General features: G+C 37.9%; 1 protein-coding gene across 2 annotated transcripts in view; it reads left to right on the top strand.

Annotated features, from left to right (window-relative positions):
• The first annotated feature begins 1797 nt into the window (after positions 1–1797).
• SLCO4C1 (solute carrier organic anion transporter family member 4C1) overlaps positions 1798–20522 on the top strand; it is a 40950-nt gene continuing 22225 nt past the window's right edge. For both annotated transcript variants that reach the window (XM_026865674.1, XM_026865673.1), the window contains exons 1-7: positions 1798–2055; positions 7262–7525; positions 14351–14545; positions 17205–17301; positions 18221–18342; positions 19259–19374; positions 19657–19801. In XM_026865674.1, coding sequence (XP_026721475.1) covers positions 1836–2055; positions 7262–7525; positions 14351–14545; positions 17205–17301; positions 18221–18342; positions 19259–19374; positions 19657–19801 — 1159 coding nt within the window. In that variant the 5' untranslated portion in view covers positions 1798–1835. The remainder of the gene's footprint in view (positions 2056–7261; positions 7526–14350; positions 14546–17204; positions 17302–18220; positions 18343–19258; positions 19375–19656; positions 19802–20522) is intronic.

A 20522-nucleotide genomic window follows, 5' to 3' on the forward strand; every position in this document is an offset into this window, starting at 1 on the left:
TGCAATATTGTTTCAAATGACATGTCCTATTTTAATTAGAGAGAACAAAATCACTAAAATGCAAAGAAATACAGACAAAAGAATACTAATAAAGAGGCTCTTGGGCTGAACCACAAACTGAAATGATGATAAGAAAACTTAAAGGTTTGGGGTCTGTCAGTGATCAGCAGAGGAACACTACACTGGTGAGCATCTATCTGAGCTCCTGGAGGCTTGGGAAGGTCACTGCTGGCTGTGGGGCTGGGGAAGGGACCCCGAGGAAGGGACCCCGAGGTGGAGGGTAGGGAAGGCTCAACTGCCAGAGAAGTCCATAGCCCTCCAGCTCCAGCCATCACCCACTGCCTCTGCAAGAGGCAGTAGTCAATTCTCATTTGCAATTTATCTATACAAATACATAGACACATATGCTCTACTCTGCACTGGTTTTCTCTTTGCAGGAGGTCATCTCCATGTAGTTTCTGTGCTGCTAATGAATACCTGAAAATGTGTGCTTCTCTCTGAAGAGCTGTGACATCAGGGAAAGAGAGGATAGCTAGGAATTCGGGAGGGTGCCCTGGCTTTCACTGTGAAATCAAAGTCACTGATAGTATATCCTGTTTCAGTCTTACTTCACTTGTCTCTGAAATGTTTGGTCTCTTGAAAGGGGAAGGACTCTTCAGGACAAACCTGTACTGTCCAGAGATTAGCACCAGTGGTGACAGCTAACAGATCCCTGGACCCCTTCCCAGTTGTTCTTACACAGATCAGTAAAATAATTCCCACTATATGCAAACAAACTTGGTACTTCCTTGTGCACTTCAAAAATTCTCATGGTTGATGTCTGCAAGCAAACTTATTCAATGACTGGAAGCTCCTGCAGATGGAAAATTTCTGCGGTACAGTAGGGGAATATTTCCAAAGGATGTTTTTTTTTTTTTTTTTTTTTTTTTTTTTTTTTTTTTGTGGTTTTTGTTGTTGTTGGAGATGGGTTTCCACACTCAAGCCAACTCACTTGCCTGAAGTGGGAAAGTACCGTATGTGGAAAAAACATCCCCTTAACTTTTTCCAACACTTATAAAGAACATGTTGAATTTTTTGGTTTCTCGGGAGAAACATTAATGAGGACTTTTTTTCGGGTCCTTGATTATTTGCAGAGCGAACGTTGCTAGAAAAAATTCGATGTGCCGTTTTTGCTGCCGCTGCTAGGTATGCGCCACTCGCACCCACTGACCTCCACTGTGTTACTTCCCCACACCTGCCGTGGGTGCTTCTGCCTCGCGGGAGGTGGGCGCCACAGCACGCTTCCACCAGTTGTTAACTGGAAGTTTAAAGCAGAACTTGATCTGGATTTATGAACGTGAAACAAAACACAACGCTGCCCTCACCTCACCCCGGGCTGATCCACCAGACGTTAACGTTAATCGCTCCTATTAACGTTACGTTGTTCCCGGTGCGGGGGCCTTTCACTCAGGGAGACTGCGGCGCCGATGTGGACAGTCCCGGCCGGCACCCAGACCACGGCCACGGCCTGGCGGTGCTGGAAGCCGTTTCACCGAGAGGCTGAGAGGCCAGTACGGGGGGCAGGCAGAGAGGCACTGGCAGCGGCCACTGCAGCTCTCACCCCAGCGCGGGGTCGAAGGCGACACCGCCAAGGCAGGGGTCTCGCCGGGCGGCGGGAACCACGAGACACCGCCCACAGCGGCCCGGGAGGGGCCGGGTTGGGCTGACTTCCTCAGAAGGAGGGGAAACGTGCCACCACCTGCTCCCGCGGGTCCAGCCCTCCCTTGTGGTATTTAGAGGAGCGTTGCAGCTGGGTGTCGTTTGTAGTCGTTGCGGGACAGCGGCCTCTTAGCGCCATGAATGGTGGCGGTATCGAGAACCCAGTGTTCGAGCCACCTAGCCCCGACCTCGGTCGCCAGCGCCAGGCGACCCCTGCCGGGACAGATGCTGGCGTCCCTGCGGCGGTGGCTGAGGAGGGGCCCTGCGGGTGGGGCCGCTGCGCCCCTAAGGCTTTGCAGCTCTGCAACAATCCTGAGGGCTACCTGGCTGCCTACAGCCTCCTGGCTATCTTCCAAGGTAACCCGTCCCTGACATTTTGTCCAGAGCTGCAGGCCTGCTACCCTCGTCTCCGCTTTCCCTGTGGGACCTGGACCCTGTAAGCCTTCTGCTGCCCTGGGTGCATTTTACTTTCTGCCCTGGAGCTGTGGGGAAAGGCAGTCGGGAGCCTGGGCTGGGGGTCAGGGAAAGAGTGGTGGTGGTTTGAATGGGGGGGTATGGGGAAGCAGGGTTCTTCCAGCTACCAGTCTGTTGCTGTTGCTGAAAAGTGACAGTAATGGCTTCACTAGGGGAAGAAAGTACTCAAGTGCCCTGGGTAGGGAAGTTGCTCATACTTCCTGCTGTTTCTCCTTTTCTCTTTTCCCCACCTATCTTTCTGACTATTGCTGAGTCCGTTGTCCTGTCAGCTCTGTGGGTCACACTCTCATCTGTACTATGTCCCCATTGCTTAGAGAGAAATAGGGCTCTGTATGTGCTTCACAGGTTGAGGAGTGAGTCAAGGAATAAAATTCACAATATGAAGCAATAGGCAAAATTGTAGTCCCCTAGCATGTATTTTGTTACCTGCCTGTCAATTAAAAAAGTACCTTGGCATGATTGGATAGGATTTTAGGTAATTAAGATGGCTTAAAAAAAAAAAAATTCTGGTTTTGTTCTGTTGATCCCAGTGCAGCCATCTTTCTAACAACTAGTGGCTTAACTTAACCTTGGAGGTCCTGACCTTTAGCTTGCTCTTAATTTCTGTTGTTCAGCTTCAGATATTCTTGTCCATATTTTTGGGTTTCTGTAACAAGATTTGTTAGGACCTTGGTATGCCTTAGTAATAATGGCTGAAGGGGAGGGGAATACTAAATGCACAAACCTGAGGTTTGTGAACCTTAGATATATGCCCTTCAAATGGCGCTATTGGATTTATGTGTAGAACCCTTCAACTTTTTTGGACTATCTAGAAAACTGTGTTTCCTGAAAAACTGTGAGGCTTTAAAGCTCATCCATGTTGCTCATGAAAATAATATCTCTGTAGAGTGATAGGGGGAGATGTAGAAGAGCAGGCAGCCGGTGCCAGAGATGTGGGATATGGATGCCAGGGTTTCTGCATGGATCTACACTGAGGTAACTGGGATGGTCTGAGCAGAGCTGAGCAGGAATTCTGCTTAAAACCTAGAAGCATCTGACTGCTACTTGTGTTGCTTGGAAAATCTTTAGAAGAACTAGTGTCTCTCATTATGTGTTTCTGTGAACTCTGTTTTCCACCTGTTTAGAAGCTGGTATTTTCTTAGCATACACATGTTGCATTAGAAAAGAGGTATCTAGAGATTTTTGGGCAGAGCCTGTTGATCCTTTCTTGTATTTGAAAGGCCATGCTACATCTGATAGGACCAGGAGGTGATTACTGTTGCAGTTGTCTTGCTGTTAGCTCAAACTTATTTTCTCTAATACAGTAAAAAGAAAGGTAGAGATGGAAGAACTTCTTACATGGCAGATTTCAGTGGCAGCTGAGTAGTAGAAGACTTCTAGGTGATGTGTGTATGATTTTGTGGATTAAGAATACAGATAGACAACCACAAACGCCCCTAATGTGACGCTGAAAGATTTCAGATTATATTCTACTAGACAAAGGGTCTTGAATTTTACCAGCACTTCTAAATTTGCTGTAGCAATATTTCTTAAAATCCAGTTTGCTGTGCTGATCTGATTGTCTACTCAGCTGAATAATGAATTCAGTATCACTTAATTTTATCTCTTATTAGTAATGTGGATAGATTCCTGGTCATAAAAAGGTTCTTCTATCGTAAGAATCTTTGTCCTCTTATGATGCTATGAGTTTTGGTTATTCCTCTTATCCAGGTCTTGGTCCTGTTATCTAACTGTAGATACCTCAGAGGTACCTATCTAATCTAGTTCAGATTTAGGGTTTTAATAAAAGGAAACTTGTGATGCTTGTTTTGAAAGCTGATGTGAGCATGGCTGTTATAGACCTTGTGGCATTCTTAATGATGTGTTACCTAGATTTTCTGAACAAGTACCTTCTCTTTGGCTAGATCATAGAAAGGAAATCAGGTTGCAACTCTGAAAAGCGGATAAAACAAGAAAAGTTTTCAGACAAAAAATTCAGTGTTGCATGTGAAAATATATGGAGAATATTCAGGTCTTGCAACTACAGAGTTTAGATAAAAACACACAAAACACAACTGTAATTTTGAGGTTATGTGAACTATTATTGTCCTCTATCTTTGGGTCTAATTATTTGATTTACCCTCCAAATTACAGAAATCATCAGTGATGAAAATAAAATATATCTGTAAAAATTATACCTCTAGGAAAGTGTATTTCCTAATATGTCGAAGTATAACAAAGTAATTCTTAACACATTTTTGATGTGTATAAGTTGTCACACTAGACTTCTTGTACAGTAAGTGAACATAGTAGGTAGCTATCTGCAGTGACCTGATACATGTGGGTAGATTTTTGTACATGTGTGTCTAACTGAAGGCATGTGTTTATTAGGTTATTGTCTAGCTGTCCTAGAAAAGAGGTTATTATTAGCACCTGATACCCTTTATTTCAGCTTCTCAGATGATTCTAGGTGAAACTTAACTCTTCATTTCCATCTGCTTCTGTTTCAAATACATGTTAAACCTGTATTTCCAGAATAAAAACCCCACATCTTTGCATATAACGTGGTTACATGACTAATACCTGCTTTTTGTATGGCACCGGGAGTTGCATAAATGTGTGATTGTACCTTGTAGTACAATAACCATATATGCTGCAGTTCGTAGCTGTAGTAGAAAACAAGGTAGAAGTTATTTCACTATTTTGAGTACAAGAAGGACTGTTTATTTCTTCATTCAGTATTTATTCCTTATTTAGTAATTTCCTTATTCGGTAATAATTTTATTAAACAGAACAACAGAACCACTGTTTGAGACTGGTCCAGTCTAATGTGTCTGAAGACTTTGAATAGCATGAATATTTTATACCCTGATTGGATTTACTGGAATGACTTTTAAAATATTTTTGGTTTTTTCTTTGTTAATTGAGTGTCTGCAAAATACTGCTGGTAACTTTATTGTGTGTCTGCAAACTACCATACTTATACAACTGTAAAGCACCTTCTTTTGTTAAATGGATGAAGAAAAAATACTTTTGTTGTTAGAGCAAATGAAGTTGGTTTATGATTAATCTGGATTTTGTGGGTCAGTACACACTGTACCTAAACTTCTACAAGATGTGACAGAACAACAAGGTTTTAGATGAGAATAGTTTAAAAATTAATTTCTATACTGCTATTTAAGTGTTGAGATGTCCTTGTAGGATTAGTTTTTCAGATTAAGTTAGTATCAGCTGTGTTTTGTCTTCTCTGAAGACTTCAGTGACTGATCATCAGATGATGGCATTAGAGATGTTATGCTGCCATTAATCACATCTATTTTTTTTAGAGGTGAAATCTAACTTTCCAATAAAATTAACAGCAAGATTTTAGGTCTTCTAGAATGCAAATTAAAGGGGGCAACTTAAGCTACAGGTAAAAGACAATGTTTCCTAGTTCTGTAATCAACTTCCTATGTAGCACACCTACTTCATTTGAAAATGTAAGGCCTTAGTAAATGTTTGAAGTGCTGACAAATGGTAAAAACTTGTTTGTTCATTCCTTCATGCTAGTATTGTTCTTTGGTCAATGCTCCTTAAGAAGAAAAGAAGGAGGCTGCCAAATGTAGAAATAATGGCAGTGGAGGAACACCTGAATACTTCTGTTAATCCCTTATGAATTTAAGTGTGGTAAGACTGACAGGTGAAGTTGACATCCTTTTAAAGAGGCTGTAGTAGGATATTAGAAAATTAAGACTGTGCCAAGAGCTGCCTCCTTATAGAAAGCTGAAGTGTTTAGTTATGGTGGGGGTTGCACTGATAAGAAAACAGCTGGTTGGTCACAGATTTGGAGTAATTTTTTTCTAATATGTAGAGCACTCTAGGCAGATCTGTTGAAGCTCAGCCTGTGGTGTTGCACTTCTAGATGGTGCAATGCTTACTGAAAACTAACTCAAATCTATTGCTGTCCCCAGTCATCTATCCTTCTGTTCTTAAAATGACAGCAGAGTATTGTGTTTGAATTTTAGAAAGAAGGGTAACTGTAGAGCCTGTGTCGTAAGAGCTGCTCATGAGTAATCTGTGAGGTTACAGAAATCATAATCTTATTTGTAACTGTGACTCCAAGTCTACCTAACTTTTTTCCAGGGTATATATTTTTTTACAGGAACAATTTAACTACCATTGTTATCTGACACTCTTACGAAGTACAGCTATTCATCTCACTGATAACAGAATCCTGTCGTGGGACTGTTAAAAGTAAACTTTTATAAGTTTAATCATTTGGTGTTTCACATGTAGAGAGGATGTGAGGCAGGATGGGAGTTTGAAGTTAGTAACTACAAACAATACTTTGTAAAAATGGCCAGTGTGTATAAGCATGCACTGGCAATTGCAGCTTAATACTACTTTAGGGTCCTTTTTTCTGAGTTTGCCTGTGCCTAAATAGGGCAACTTGTGCAAGGTCTTTTCTCCAGGTTGTCTGGTACTTCAGCTTCAGAGAAACTCAAGATTCAGAGGGGAAACTTTTTTTCTCAGTTAACGTAAATCACCTTCAGTTGCTCTGAAACAGTTGCAAAATATTTTTAAATGGCTTTACACTCTTATATTATAGGAAAGGATGACTGTTCAAAAGCCTTCTTGTATCTTGCCTTTATGGTGGAAGGGAGGAAGGGATATTTGTTTGGCGATCATTATTTGAAAGCTATGTCCTGAGCTTGCTTCAGTCATAACTTGTATTCTAATGCAAGTCATAACCTTGACTGATTTCCATTTAACTTGTACAGTATTTTATGACACTGTAATGCCTTCTGATTTAAATTTAGCCGTGCTTCAAACTGAATTTGGAACCTTAATACATCAACAGAGTTTGAGGCATAGTATTTCACTGGCTTAATACTTGAGTGTTGAATCCTTAATGCCCACTGGAAAGACCAAAATTACATAGGTCTTGTACATTCGTCTGGCTTAAATTCATAATGTATCAATCCATATACCTGGATTTTAAAGCTAATAAATACCTTAAAATGTATGTTTGCAAATATATTCATTTTAACCCTTCCATTACAATGGTAGGTTTACCCTTGCAACTTTATCAAAGTATCTTTGACTAATTATATCTTTTTTTTCTTTTTAGGTATTGTGGTAAATGGCCTGATTAATATTAGTATCTCAACAATTGAGAAGCGTTATCTGTTGAACAGTTCCCTCACTGGCTTAATCTCTGCAAGCTATGACATTGCTTTTTGTATATTGTCACTGTTTGTATCTTTCTTTGGAGAAAGAGGGCATAAACCACGATGGCTTGCTTTCTCAGCATTTATGCTAGGATTGGGCTCACTTGTATTTTCCTTACCACACTTCAGTAGTGGAAAATACCACTATGGAGCTAAATTTGAAGGTAAGCTTTTCCTTATGTTCTGAAAATTATTTAAAAAAAAGAAAAATCTCTGTAGGAATTTGGTGCAACTGTTAATTGCTACAACATAGTTAATCTTTCTCAAAGTCCTAAAAATAGGATAGTATTTCTAAAACTGAAAATAAAATGATTATGTGAAGTCTGTAAATTCAAGATTGAAATTCAAGATTGTAAATTTCTCTCTGCACAGTGAACTTTTCTTTTTCAGAAGAGATCTGAGTGTCAATATCAGTTCTTGCTCATAAGTAATATTTGAATAAAATGCTTTTTTGACTTGCCTTGATGAATGGAATTAAAATTCACTTTGAGTAAAGAAAAATGATCTGACCTTTCTTTGTGAATAGGAAAGCAAGTTAGGTCAGCGATGTAGAATATGTTAAAGGAGAGCTCTTATACTCTTGAAAGGTGACTACATGTTGCAGGTTTTTTGGGTTTTGATCGCATCTTGAGTAATTCATTAACAAGTTTCACTATGTTCTTAAGTGTTGATTAAAACTTGTGGGTTTCTTTGAAATAAAGAGGGAACAAGCAGTACTGAACTATAGTGAAAAAAACAGTACTGAGTTGTGGAAACATGACTCCACAACCTCTAAGGTTATAAAGTAGGTATGTCTATTCAGCACAGAGGTGCATGGGGGATCGCTCCACCACAAACATGCGCACCTCTCATGGCACCTTGTCTTGGCTTTATGCTACAAAGCATCAAATATTCATAACACATCTATACATATTCATAACCTACTCCCCGCTTCGTATTACAATGAGCTTGAAAGTCTTTTTCATATGTTCCACCCTGGTCTCCTCCTAGTTGCATCTGTGCAGTGTGTCCCAGTGGTTGTGGGCTGGGGTCACAGAGAAAAACTAGCTCTTCTTCCTCACTGTTGAACTTTTTACCTCCATTTCTTGCACAGTCTCTGTAGCCTCCTGGACTAGGGCCAGACCATAGGGTTGGTTTTGACCATTTTTTAGGGCTGTCTTCCTCTTCCATCAGGAAGTGTTCTGTCACAGCTTCTATTAATCAAGGTTTCTATATTGTTCTGCTCTCTGGCCCATCAACTGTGATCTATTATCCTATTTAGTCTTAGTTGTCTTTTAACTAACGGGCTTCTAGTCCCTAGCCTGATCTTTAAGTCTTCCATCTTTATCTCTAAGTTATAGCTTCATTTCTTAAGTGCCTAATTCCAATATCCTTTCCTAGCTCCTCATCTCAGTACCAAAATCATGAGAATAGCCAGCTCTCAGATCTTACACATCCTTTCTCCTAGAGCAACACTTTTAAGTGCAGTGTCAATGCCAGCTATTTGATCTCAGTGGCACACCTGTAACTAATGAAGATATCAAGATACGTTCAAAGCAGGATGACATAATCTTTTAGGATTGACTTAATTGTTACTGCTGTGTTTAATGAGATTTATGCCTTCAATGACTGAGCATGTTAGCTACTATTATTTTTAGTGAGCACTCTATTAATCTGATAGAATGTTCTAAGTCTTCTGGTTGTTGATTCTCAATTTTAAGTGTTAATCATGTCACACACTTCCATGAGCTGTCCAGACATTGACCATTACTTAAATAACTTTGATAAGCAATTGTTCCCCATCTAATAAATGAGGACTTGAGGCAGAAGTTAGCTGAATTGAACAAGGGCAAAAGAAAAAACTCTTCAGTGTTTGAAGGTTATAAGCAGATAGCTACTTGTTACCCCTTAGTAGAGGGGCAATGGCTTATTGGCCCCATTACAGTTCCATTTCAATACAATTTCACTTTCAGTATTACCTTCCCTACTTCATTAGTATGGAAGGGAAGCTGAATTTAATACCAAAAACCAGTTGCAACCTGTTTCTAGTTTTTTAATTGAAACAAGATACTGATGGGGTGGGAGTGTGAAGGGAGGTAGCCAACTATTGGAATTGATCTCTTCCCCTCCTACCAATTTTGGTTGAAATCTCAAAGCATCTGTTACTGTTTCATCAAACATCTGCCCCTTCATCTGCCACTAAAGATGCTGTAGGTGTTTATACCTTATTAGGGATCATGTTTTACACGGATTTTTGAAATTTAAAAGTTGTAAGGACAATTTTAAATGGAACATGTACTTTATTCCCCCTGGCACTGTAAACTGACTGTGTTCATGCTGTTTTGACTGCTGTATGACTGTGTTGAGCAGATTTAAGGACTCAAGCTGATTTAAACAAAACACTGTCAAAGATAAATGACTACAGAGAGCAGGGAATATCTCCATCATGACAGACTAGTTGTAAATCTTCAGGTGCTTTGCAACAGCATCCTTTGACAGTTAAGTAAGCTACAGTACTTATGATGTTGATGAAGCATCTTAACTACATTTAGTTGCAGAATTTTATAGCACCACACCCCAGAAACCTTCCTTGTTGCTTATTTGTTTGAGTAGTTTCTGGAGATTGTAACATATTTGGAGTACTGGGAGTAAAATCTTTTATTTGATGCCTTGTATTAAAATCTACCACCTAATTTATTTTTTAACAGTTCCTAGTTGGTTACTTGATTATTTGCATTACACATAAGTACAGTGAGTTTTACCTGCAGGACAACTTCAAATTATAGTTCAGTGCAATATTTAATATGGCTGCCAGGTTAATTAATAGATCTAGTCTGGAATACAAAATACATTTAGCCTCCAGTATAAATCTTACAGACTTTCTGGAACTTACTCTTGTATGTATCCTACTCTACAAACCTATTCAGTTGGAAATACTTAGCATAGTAATATTCTTCAGTAATAGTTCAATCCATTTCATATTGACAGAGTAGATAATCAATGGTCTACCTATTTGCGAAAATTTTTAGCACAGCAAACATGTCTTGTCTAATCTCCAGAAAGACTTCAAACTCAGATATGTAACCTGGAGGTAAGTAGCTGTTTGTTCCGGTAACTTTTTAAGGGTCTGGTCATCTTTTTTGGTAATTTTTTAAGAGTTGTCAGTGTCTCAGCTGGCTCTGATATTTGTAGTCAGAAGCTCTATCTAGTGTTTTGTTTGTAATGAATTCATTTTCTGATTACCTGTAGACAGTACAGAGAACTGTAAAATATGCAGATGTTATAAGCAATGTAGTTTTAAACTTCTGTCTCAGATCTTATTGAAACATGCTTGAATTTGTAAAAGATGTCTGTCACAGCAAGTGTGAAATGTAGATCCTCACTTGACAAGAGGAAGGTAACTTAATTGTGAAGATAGTTGAGCACTGGGAGAGATTACCCAGAAAGACTGTGCAGTTTTTACCTCTGGGGGTTTCAAGACTCTGCTGACTAAAGTCCTGAGCATGATGGTCTGAATTTTGGCACTTGGTTTTGACACTGTTTGGATTAGGAGGTTGGACTACATGACTCCCTGATGGCCTCTGCCAACCTGAATTATTCCATGAATCTCTTCAGTAACTGGATGTGACTGTCTTAGGAAAAAAGAAATATCTTTGTTAATAAGTCTTATCACTTGAGTTGAAATGTGTGTGGTGTGATTTGAGAAGAGGGAAAATGACTTGAGCACCTTTATTCAGTTCTCTGTTCTACTGGAAACTCATATGGTGGATAAGTCATTTAGGGTCTGAGAGTTAGTGAATCTTTTCAGAAGGGCATTAAATGATCTTCCTTCACAGAACATGCCAAGGACAATTCAAGAGAGAACAAGACTGTCATCTGGGTACTAATGGTGACAGAATATGTATGATGCCAGCCTCTAATTTGACTGTTTTGTTTTGAACCATCAGTATTTCTGTGGTTTATATGTTAGTTTTGCTCTCTTCAGAGACTATCTGATTAGTCCAAATAATGGGTAGTGCTGCTGTTCTCTACACTGCTTAGTCTATTTATCTACACCTCTTACATAGTCTGTAATATGGTAAATCTGCCTTTAGAATCTAAGAATTTAGCCTTCACTGAGCATGTTAATTGAAGCTTTGGGTGACTTTCCAATACAGTACTTAAAGGGAGACAGATTTATAAGTTTAAAAAGAAATAGAAACCAAGCCATTCTTATTTTTCATGCCTCACAACTCTCTTTAAACTATTTTCTGCCCCACAAAGGACAAAAAAAGCCCCACACCTACTGGCTGTAGTTTAAGATGTGAGTAAAACTAGCATCTCACACTTGATTCTGCCTTCTTGGCTAGTATGTTGCATGAGATATTTGGGATATTTTGTCCTTTCCATAACTTGGGTTCAGATAGATATATTACATTAAAGCATGCAAGAAAATTTACGATGACTCGTTCTGTTGGATGGTGTTTAATGCAGTCTGCTCTTCAAAATGCAGGTCTAATCCCCTGATTTATAGAAGGGAAAACAAGTTTAAAGAGAAAAGGTAGCTAGAAATGGTCAGCCAGTGATCTTAAACTTCTACCAGAGCTTGGCTTACCTCAGGTTAGACTTTCTTGATCATGTAAAAGCTGGTCTGTTTTCCCTCTACCATTCTTATGACAGCAGCAAACAGGCTTGTGAATCTAATCTGGGTTAGATTTAACCTGTGTCACTTTACCAATCTGTTTAAACCTTGGACTGGTAAAAGATGGGAGTGACAGGAATGGCTGAGGTAAAGAGTAAACTGGTGTTATTCTGGTTTAAACTAATCTCATAGTTTTGTGGTAAAATCATCTTTGCTTTTAAAATGTTTATTGGAAACATGGAATATGGTCTATGACTTCACTCTGCAAATTCAGATGTACTTGCTGACTTTAAAGAAAAAAAAGAAAAGGTCCAATGGATGATGCAAAGAAAACCATTATAACTGTATTAGTGTATATTGATGGTTCTCTTAATTTTGTAGTTAGACATGATTATGTGGTTCTGAAAACAAACTAGTGTGATAAACTTTCATCTCAATGTCACGATAAATTTCCTAGGGCATATTAATTGATGAGCTAGAAAACTGAAGAAAAGCTAAAATCAATCGGCTACACAATGACACAGGCTTTTAGATTGACTGAGACATTGGGTATGGGGATTCATGAAGAACAGCAGTCTGTCAGATTTTGACTGCCATTACCCTATGTAATCTGATTATTTAATGAAGCTGTTTCTAGATCTCAAATTAGGATACACTCTTGTCATTCAACATTGTTCATGGAATTTTCTTGCTCTTCATTACTTGTTTGTTGATATGTATATTTTAACAAGATACTGTTATTTGTGTACTACAGTAGAATAGCTAAATGCTGTTTTAGACTTGTCTAATGAGTATTAGAGGCTAACTTATAACTGCAGATATATACAGCACATATATACAATATATGTATATTAACAAAATACTGTAGGACACGGTGTCCTTCTATAGTCAGTTTTAGATGCTGTGCATGCAAATAGTACAAAGTTAACCTGATTTTTTGCAGAAAAGAGGATATTGCTAAAGAAAGCAGCTTGACAGTAAATGGAAAATATACTCTAAAACTATGTAATTTTCAGAGTGATTCATAACAATGTTCCCCATGTGGCTGCAGTATAACATTAAAATGAGGATTGTTCCTTAGTAAAAAGGAAGGAAAATTTTAATGATGACTCCTCTTGAAATGAGGTTTTTTTTCATCGTTCTACAGTGACCAATATCTGTGCAATCACCTGTTGTGTGCTATATGATTCCACCACCACTGTGGTACTGTTCCTTCTGGAGGAAAGCATGATAAAGCCCATGGATGCATTTATAACATCAGTGTAGACAGTTCTCTTTAAATATCTGCTGTGTGGCAGGCACTTCCTTGTGTTTTATGTCCTGTAAACCCAAAGCATGGACAAGCTTGTCCTTTGTTTCCTTAAGTAAAAAGGGGTCTCAAATGTAAAAGGACCTGAGAAAAATTATATAGTAATTTTGTAGGAAAGTACTGAGAATTAATCAGTCTACTCATCTGATCTGTTTTCATGTATTTACCCAGTGTGGTTTATTTCCATCAAACTGATGGGTTTATTCTCTTCCTTAGAGTTCTGTGCTCTTCTGTGGAAAAACCTGGGAAGAACCATGCTCCTCTTCTTGATCTTGTTGCTTGGGACTGTCTGCTACTAAAAGTAGCAAGAGGAACAAGAAGAAAAAACATACTCCCTGGCTTCACTTCCTCTTTTCCCTCCTCACAGTACCAAACATTAAGCTGTTCTGCCTCTTCTTCCCTCTGTGTGTGTGTGTGCGTGCACGTGTGCATGGACAAGTACAGAGGCTTTACATTAACTTCTCATTCTGGAGATACAGCAGTGTGTACCTATGAGAGATAGTGATGTGGATTTTTGAGATTTTTTTTTTTCTTTTATGGAAACACTTCTCAAAACAGTGTATGAGAAGGGAGGATTGGCTTTGCTTGTGACTGGTGACTGCATTTTCCTCTCCAGCAGTTCAGCTTCCCTTGGGTTGTTCAGGTTCCTCTGTCACTTAAGAGTGGAAGTTGTTCTTAATGCTCCTCAGAATCGTTATAAGGTACAAGAACAAAATGAAGTGTCTGTTACCTAGGAGTATTTGTTAACCTGTTGAATGACCATTTGACAGTTGGGTTTTTTGCATATATCTGGTCAATAATGCTTTCAAAAAGCCAAAATGTTTAATAAGGCTCTTTCATCCATCTTTCGTTCCTGTCAAGGAAACAAAAACCAAGCCAGGATAGTATTTGTTTTGGGGGATGTGATATCATAGAAGGTAAGGGCCCTGTCATATAGGAATATATTAATAGGCCTGACAAAATGGGAACCTGGCACTAACAGTACTTACATAGTTTAGCTTTCAGTACAGGTTTTTCTTCAGTTGGGCTGTGATGACCTGGGTAACAGAACTGTAAAGTCTTCCTGTCTCTGTCTTTCAGACACATGCCAAATTCCAGGAACAGGCTCTGCTAACTTCACTTGCAGTACCAGCACAAAGTCGTCACTTCCTGACTATCTGTATGTCTTTATCCTGGGACAGCTGCTGCTGGGAGTTGGAGGAACTCCACTGTATACTTTGGGGACAGCTTTTATTGATGATAGTGTCCCAAAACACAAGTCTTCCTTTTATATAGGTAACTTTTAAAATCGTTTATAACGCATTGTCTGGGTATATTAGACTGCAATGTCTTCCAAATGCCTTTATGAGTTCCTTTAATAAAATCAATCTTGTAATTGTTTACTTACATGCATAAAGTGTTTCTATATCGGTTACTAGTGCAAGTTAGGTATTAGTCTAGTATAAATTATCAAGTCTTTTAAATAGTTATTTTGCAGAACATGGTAGAGCTACATTGTGCACCTCTCCTGCTGGTTTTTCATGTCAGCCAATGAAGGTTATTAAGTGGTTAATGTAGCCTGCTTGCTAACAACAGAGTAAGTTGTAGCAAAAATTTGCTTTTTAGTGTCACAGGTGTTGAAAAGTACTGTATATCAAGTCAGTAGACAGACCTTACTGTATCCTGTAACAGTTTTATTTGTTTACCTTCTATTCGTAGGCTGTCCCCTCAGTGCAGGGACACTCCTGTGCATCATGTGATCAATGCAGTTCTTTAGCCACATAAAAATTTGGCACTTGAGGAGGAAATACTGGAAGTATCTTTCCTTAATTGAAAGTAAAGGGAAACATGAAGAATGTGTTTGTCTTACTGTGGGGCTGTTTGAGAGCTAAGGAATACTAATTCTTAGCAGTGGGTTTTAATCTTTCCACTCAGCATTCTCTGGGTTGTATGCATTTTAACTGAGAAGTTCATTGTAGTCTAAGTGTAGCATGAAGATACTTGCTATTTTCCCTCTTTTAGGTGTAAAATGATAAAAGTATGTTAGCTATACTGGTAATTTGCAGGAGGAATTCAAAGCATCTTAGATTCCTAGACTTTTTCCTGACTAAATCAATGTTTTAGGTGGAAAAATTTAAATCATAATCTATTTGCATACAAATCTCGCTTAATTGTTCCAGGCAAGCCATTTCATTTGATGACAACAAATAGAATAGTCAAATATGTTAAATCTTGAATAACAAAGCTTTTATGTTTGCTGTTTCTTTATATTGAGAGTGGATTATTTTTACAGTTTTTCTGAGGCCAGTGAAATAGAGCAGAATTAGAGCTGTCTGCATGAATAGGGGTTCAAGAAGTGGCCCGAAAAAACCTAAGACCGATACAATGCATTAATGCTTATGCAGTCTTCATACAGCTGCTGAATTCAGAAGAACAGTGTATTCTGCCTAGTATAACAAAAGTAGAATGCAAGTTAGTGGAAAGGTAGTGACATTAAGCCTTTTTTTTTTTTTTTCCTTGCCTTTGTGCAATGTATAGAGGATTTAAAATACGCTGTGTTGCTTTGTCTAATGCATGAAGGCTTAAGCAAGGCAACAGAAAAATCCCCTAACACTTTCTGCTAGTGTCTGTAAATAGCTGCTAGCATCTTAGACTATAAGCTTGCAACTCATAAATTGGTAGTTTCTCTTTTGAAACTGGATGCCTTTTAATGGGAACTGTTCTCTTGCTGAACTGAGGCATCTACATCTGAAGCCAATGAAAAGTTAAGCAATTCCAAATGATAATTTAAACTGGATGCTCTATTGGAGGAACCTTCTAAGCTAGGTTTGAAGTTCTGTATGATGATTGGAAACTTAACTCAAAGTTCATATGAGCTATTTCTTCCAAAATACAGGAAAATCTGGAATATGTCAACTCAATATTTATTTTGATTTAGTGATACTTGAGTGTCCCCTTCTTTGTCTTTTCCCCCTCTTGCACCCCTACCCCTGTCCTTCTTGCTGTCTAAAGAGAGTGAAATAATACTAACTCAGGATCCATACTCTCTGGAAACAAATGAGAAATCCAGATTTTTCAACCTGGGGAAAAGCATAGAATATCAGCAGTAAGGATGCATGTCTTACCAATTATTTATACAAATTTAGTTACTGTTAGTTGCAAGCCTTTGTCTGCAGAGACAGAGACAGTGCTTCTGCCAGCAGTTCTACAGTGCCACAGAAATCTGGCTGGTAGGCCAGAGAAACTATTATGATGTCAAGAAAACTGTGTCCTAAGGCCAAAAAAAAAAAAAAAAAAAAAGAAAAAGGATAGACCTAAGAGTGCTCTTTAGTAGGATATGGTTACATGTGCAACTTTGTTTTATTTGGTTTTGTGTTTTTAGAACTGTCAGGAGCTGTTAAGAGCCTTGGCTTTCTATTTTAAGGCTCATGTCAATAAATTGAAGTGCATATGATTGAGTTCTCGGTGAACTCATGTGGCAGGTATTACTCCAGTCAAAAGTTTTAATGGAACCCTGTCTTCTGGTCTTGGGAGATCTAAAAAGCAACCCAAGACTCAATTTAAAAAAAAAAAAAAAAAAAAGGTAGGTTCTTAAACATTGTGGGCATGTACTATTAATGACTGATGCTTGTAACAGCCTCACTTAATTTTTTTTTTCACAAGCTAGCTTGTGATTGTAGGTACTAGGTGTGCCAAAGGCAATCTAATAATGCATAAAGATGGTGTCAGTGAAGTATCTTGTTGAACCTCTGAATTGCAGCTTTTAATGAGACCTGCAAATTTTCTTGTTGAGGGACAAGTACAGATTTTGTCTTCTACTTGCTATAGTTGAAGTAATGGCAGTAGAAGAGCAGGTTGTATTACAGAAACCATTTGGTCTGAAGATGATTTAAGAATTTTTTTCAAAGAAATCTTAAAGAATGTATGGTGAACTTAATGTATTTTTCTCTTCTAGGAATTGGCTATGCCATGTCACTGCTGGGTCCTGCTATTGGCTATGTCTTAGGAGGACAGCTACTTAATATTTATATTGATATCCAAATCCCAGAAAGGCAAGATACAACTTAGTCTTTTGCTTTCTATTTTCTTTTCCTAATATTTCTCATTAAAATCTTCAGCATTTCTCCATGTGAGAAGGCAAAAGAGATTTTACTGGAAAATACTGCATTTTCAAGAGCTTCTTTAACTTGGTAACAAGCTGCATTCACAAGGGCTTCTGGCAAAGGAGTTACTTTCCACATTCAGTAGTCACTCCATTGTGTCTGGAAGTTTTTTTTTGTAGGGCAAATACTTAGTTCTAGCTTTCTGAGATATTATTTTAAAGCTGATTAACAAAAAATACTTTCTTTTGATTAGTTGCTTATTTAAGGTTGGCTTGCAACTATTGATTTCTTGTGTAAAAAATTTCACTGAGGTGGGATATAAGGGGTAGGATACTGCTACTTATGTCCTGGAGAAGAGCTTGCTAGAAAAATCTACCAGTTGAGTAATAGTCCACTATTCAAAAATAATGTTATAAATTGTACTACTGTCCAAACCAGCAACTTATTTTTCACTTTTATTTCCTGTGTTTTAGGGACTTAGGATCAATGCAATGGCATTCTGAACTTCTGTATTGGCTTTCATATAACTCATTTTATGAAGATTCTTTCTAAAGCTTTTTCAGTATCTTAATAATGCTACAGGATCTTGAAACTGGGGCCAAGCAGTGACCTTTAAATCAGAATGAATTTGACTAAGGAGTTGAAAGCTATATTTGGTAGAATGCAATATTATTATAACAGAAATGATGAATGTGCTTTAAACAAGGAAACGAATTTAATACACGTAGAAAGCAAGAAAATTATAATACTGATGTAACAGAAAGCCTTTGAATATTATTTTTTAAAAAATCCAGCTCACTGACATCTGAAACTGTTGAATTTGAATTAATGAATAGTAAACCTGCTTCTTCCAAATTATTTTTTCCAGTACAAAGATGGATCAAGATGACCCACGTTGGCTTGGAGCATGGTGGATAGCTTTTCTTGCATGCTTTTTTTCAATTTGGCTTCTTATAATACCTTTTTCATGCTTTCCAAAACACCTACCAGGTAAATATTTAACAATAATTAGGCTACTTTGGAAGAGAGATTAGTTTATACCTGCAGATTATAGACTGCTGGACTGAGTGATTGATTCCTCTTTGATTCTGTTGAAGTTAACGGTCTTTTATTTTGATGAGTTAACTGTCTTTGGCTAAAACCTGATGATAAATACTTTGTTTCCAGTATGAAGCTTTTAAGATGATGCAAATGAGCTAAAGGGGCGGATCTTATGTACCTAGTGATGTATGGTAGGACTGGAAACAAGTAGAGCATGGATACCGATGGTCATAGTGTTGGAAGGTGCTTGCAGCTAAGCACCTGGGACTGTATTTAAAGCTATTGAGTTACCTACTAAGAATAATAAGGAAATTCCATTGATTTAAATCATCATTGTTGTCTTTGACTCTATTATTGGTTTAGGTGGAATGATAAAGCATGAATCAAAGTATCCCAGAACAGTCTTCTAAAAAGAATAATTTTAATATAATTTCTGTTCAGATGGATATTATGTAGGAATTTCTTGAAAGACCATCTAAAGGAATATACTATGCTTATCTGGAAAGAGAAATTATGGAGGAAAAGCAACAATGAAGTAGGGAACTGGAGAGAATTATTTAAAAAAAACCTAAACAAACCTGAATGGGCTTCAGCATCATCTGAAATTTTTAGGATATCCCTGATAATATCTTCTTATAGCCAAGGCCTTCCTAGATGGAAGCATGATACTTTTAGCCAAATTCTTCTTTCTGCAGCAATACATTATTGATCATTTCATGGATCTGTATCAATAAAATATTCAAGACTTACAGTGTCTGAGCTAGTCTTCCCCAGGAAAGGAAACACTTATTTTTATGCTTTTTTTTTTACTTCAAGAGCACAGGTATTCAATGTTTCCATTGCCAATAAATATGCCCATTTATAGGAACAGCAAAAATACAGGCTGAAAAAATCTCTGAAACTCATAATGATGGAAGTGAGGCATTTGTTGAGACCAAGAATATTGGAAAAAGTTTTAAAGACTTTCCCATGGCTCTTCTGGTAAGAAAATCTTGAATTTACTACAACTCAGATATTCTGAGAAATTATTTTTCAGGTCTTATAAGATAATTGCCTCTTTATTGTGTTGTGATAGGGAAGTCTCCAGTGCTGCTTATAATGTAATGCATATTCATTTTGTTGATGCTTAAGATTGTTAAAGCAAGAAAAGAATATTACTGAAGTTCCATACAAGAGTATCTGCTTTGAAATACAGTGACTTCTAGTTTACATGGTACTACGATGAAACAATTTCCTCAGTGTTATGCTAATATCCCCCTGTAGATACTGTTGAAGAATCCGGTGCTTATGAGTCTAATAATAGCCAGTTCTTCCGAAGCTTTGGTTGCCACTGGCTTTGCCACATTTCTACCAAAGTTTATAGAAAATCAGTTTGGAAAGACATCAAGTTTTTCAGCAACTCTTGCAGGTAATGTGGCTATTCTTTTTAAAACCTTAAATATATTGTGCTGAACACCTCATTAACATTAGAGGTGGGATCTTATATAAACATCTTCTGTTTGAGGTATTTGTGAATAAACTTATATGAAATGCAGGTTTCATAGCAGAAACAGTATTTTTATATTATTCTGGCCTGCCCTGTGAGAACCCTGATACAATTTAAGGGTGAAAATCTACTTGTTTTCTCTAAGTTCAGAAGACTTGATGCTCATACTCCAAAGTAGAATGAGAATTTTGTGTGCTGCTGAAACTGTAATGTAATCTTTTTATTCTTGGTGAAAAACATTTGTTTTTTCCTAATTTAAAGTCAGCTGAAGAAGTATTAAGCCTTAGTCCCGATTAAAGGAAGTGAGGTAAAGGGCGGCTGGAAAAATCCAGTGCTTAACGCAAGTAAGGGGTTGACTTGGTCTTTCCCTTCTTCAGTTTCACCATAACGTTGCAGTGAGATATGTTACAATAAAATGACTATTCATGATATATTATAAAACATGTAACTACTTCTGTAATTGGCTTTCTGTCACTTATTTCTATGATATGCAGAAGTAATAGGTAGTACTCAGGAAGGCTATGAAAAATTGAGTGCTGGAGAAAAATAGAAAAATCTGATGGAAGAGCTGCACTAGGAGTCACATGATTGACACAATTACTTCTGAAAAACAGCAACTAGATCAAAACAGATAGTCCAACAG

This window comes from Athene cunicularia (genome assembly GCF_003259725.1).
Source record: "Athene cunicularia isolate RWA chromosome Z unlocalized genomic scaffold, athCun1 chrZ_part1, whole genome shotgun sequence".
NCBI lineage: Eukaryota > Metazoa > Chordata > Aves > Strigiformes > Strigidae > Athene > Athene cunicularia.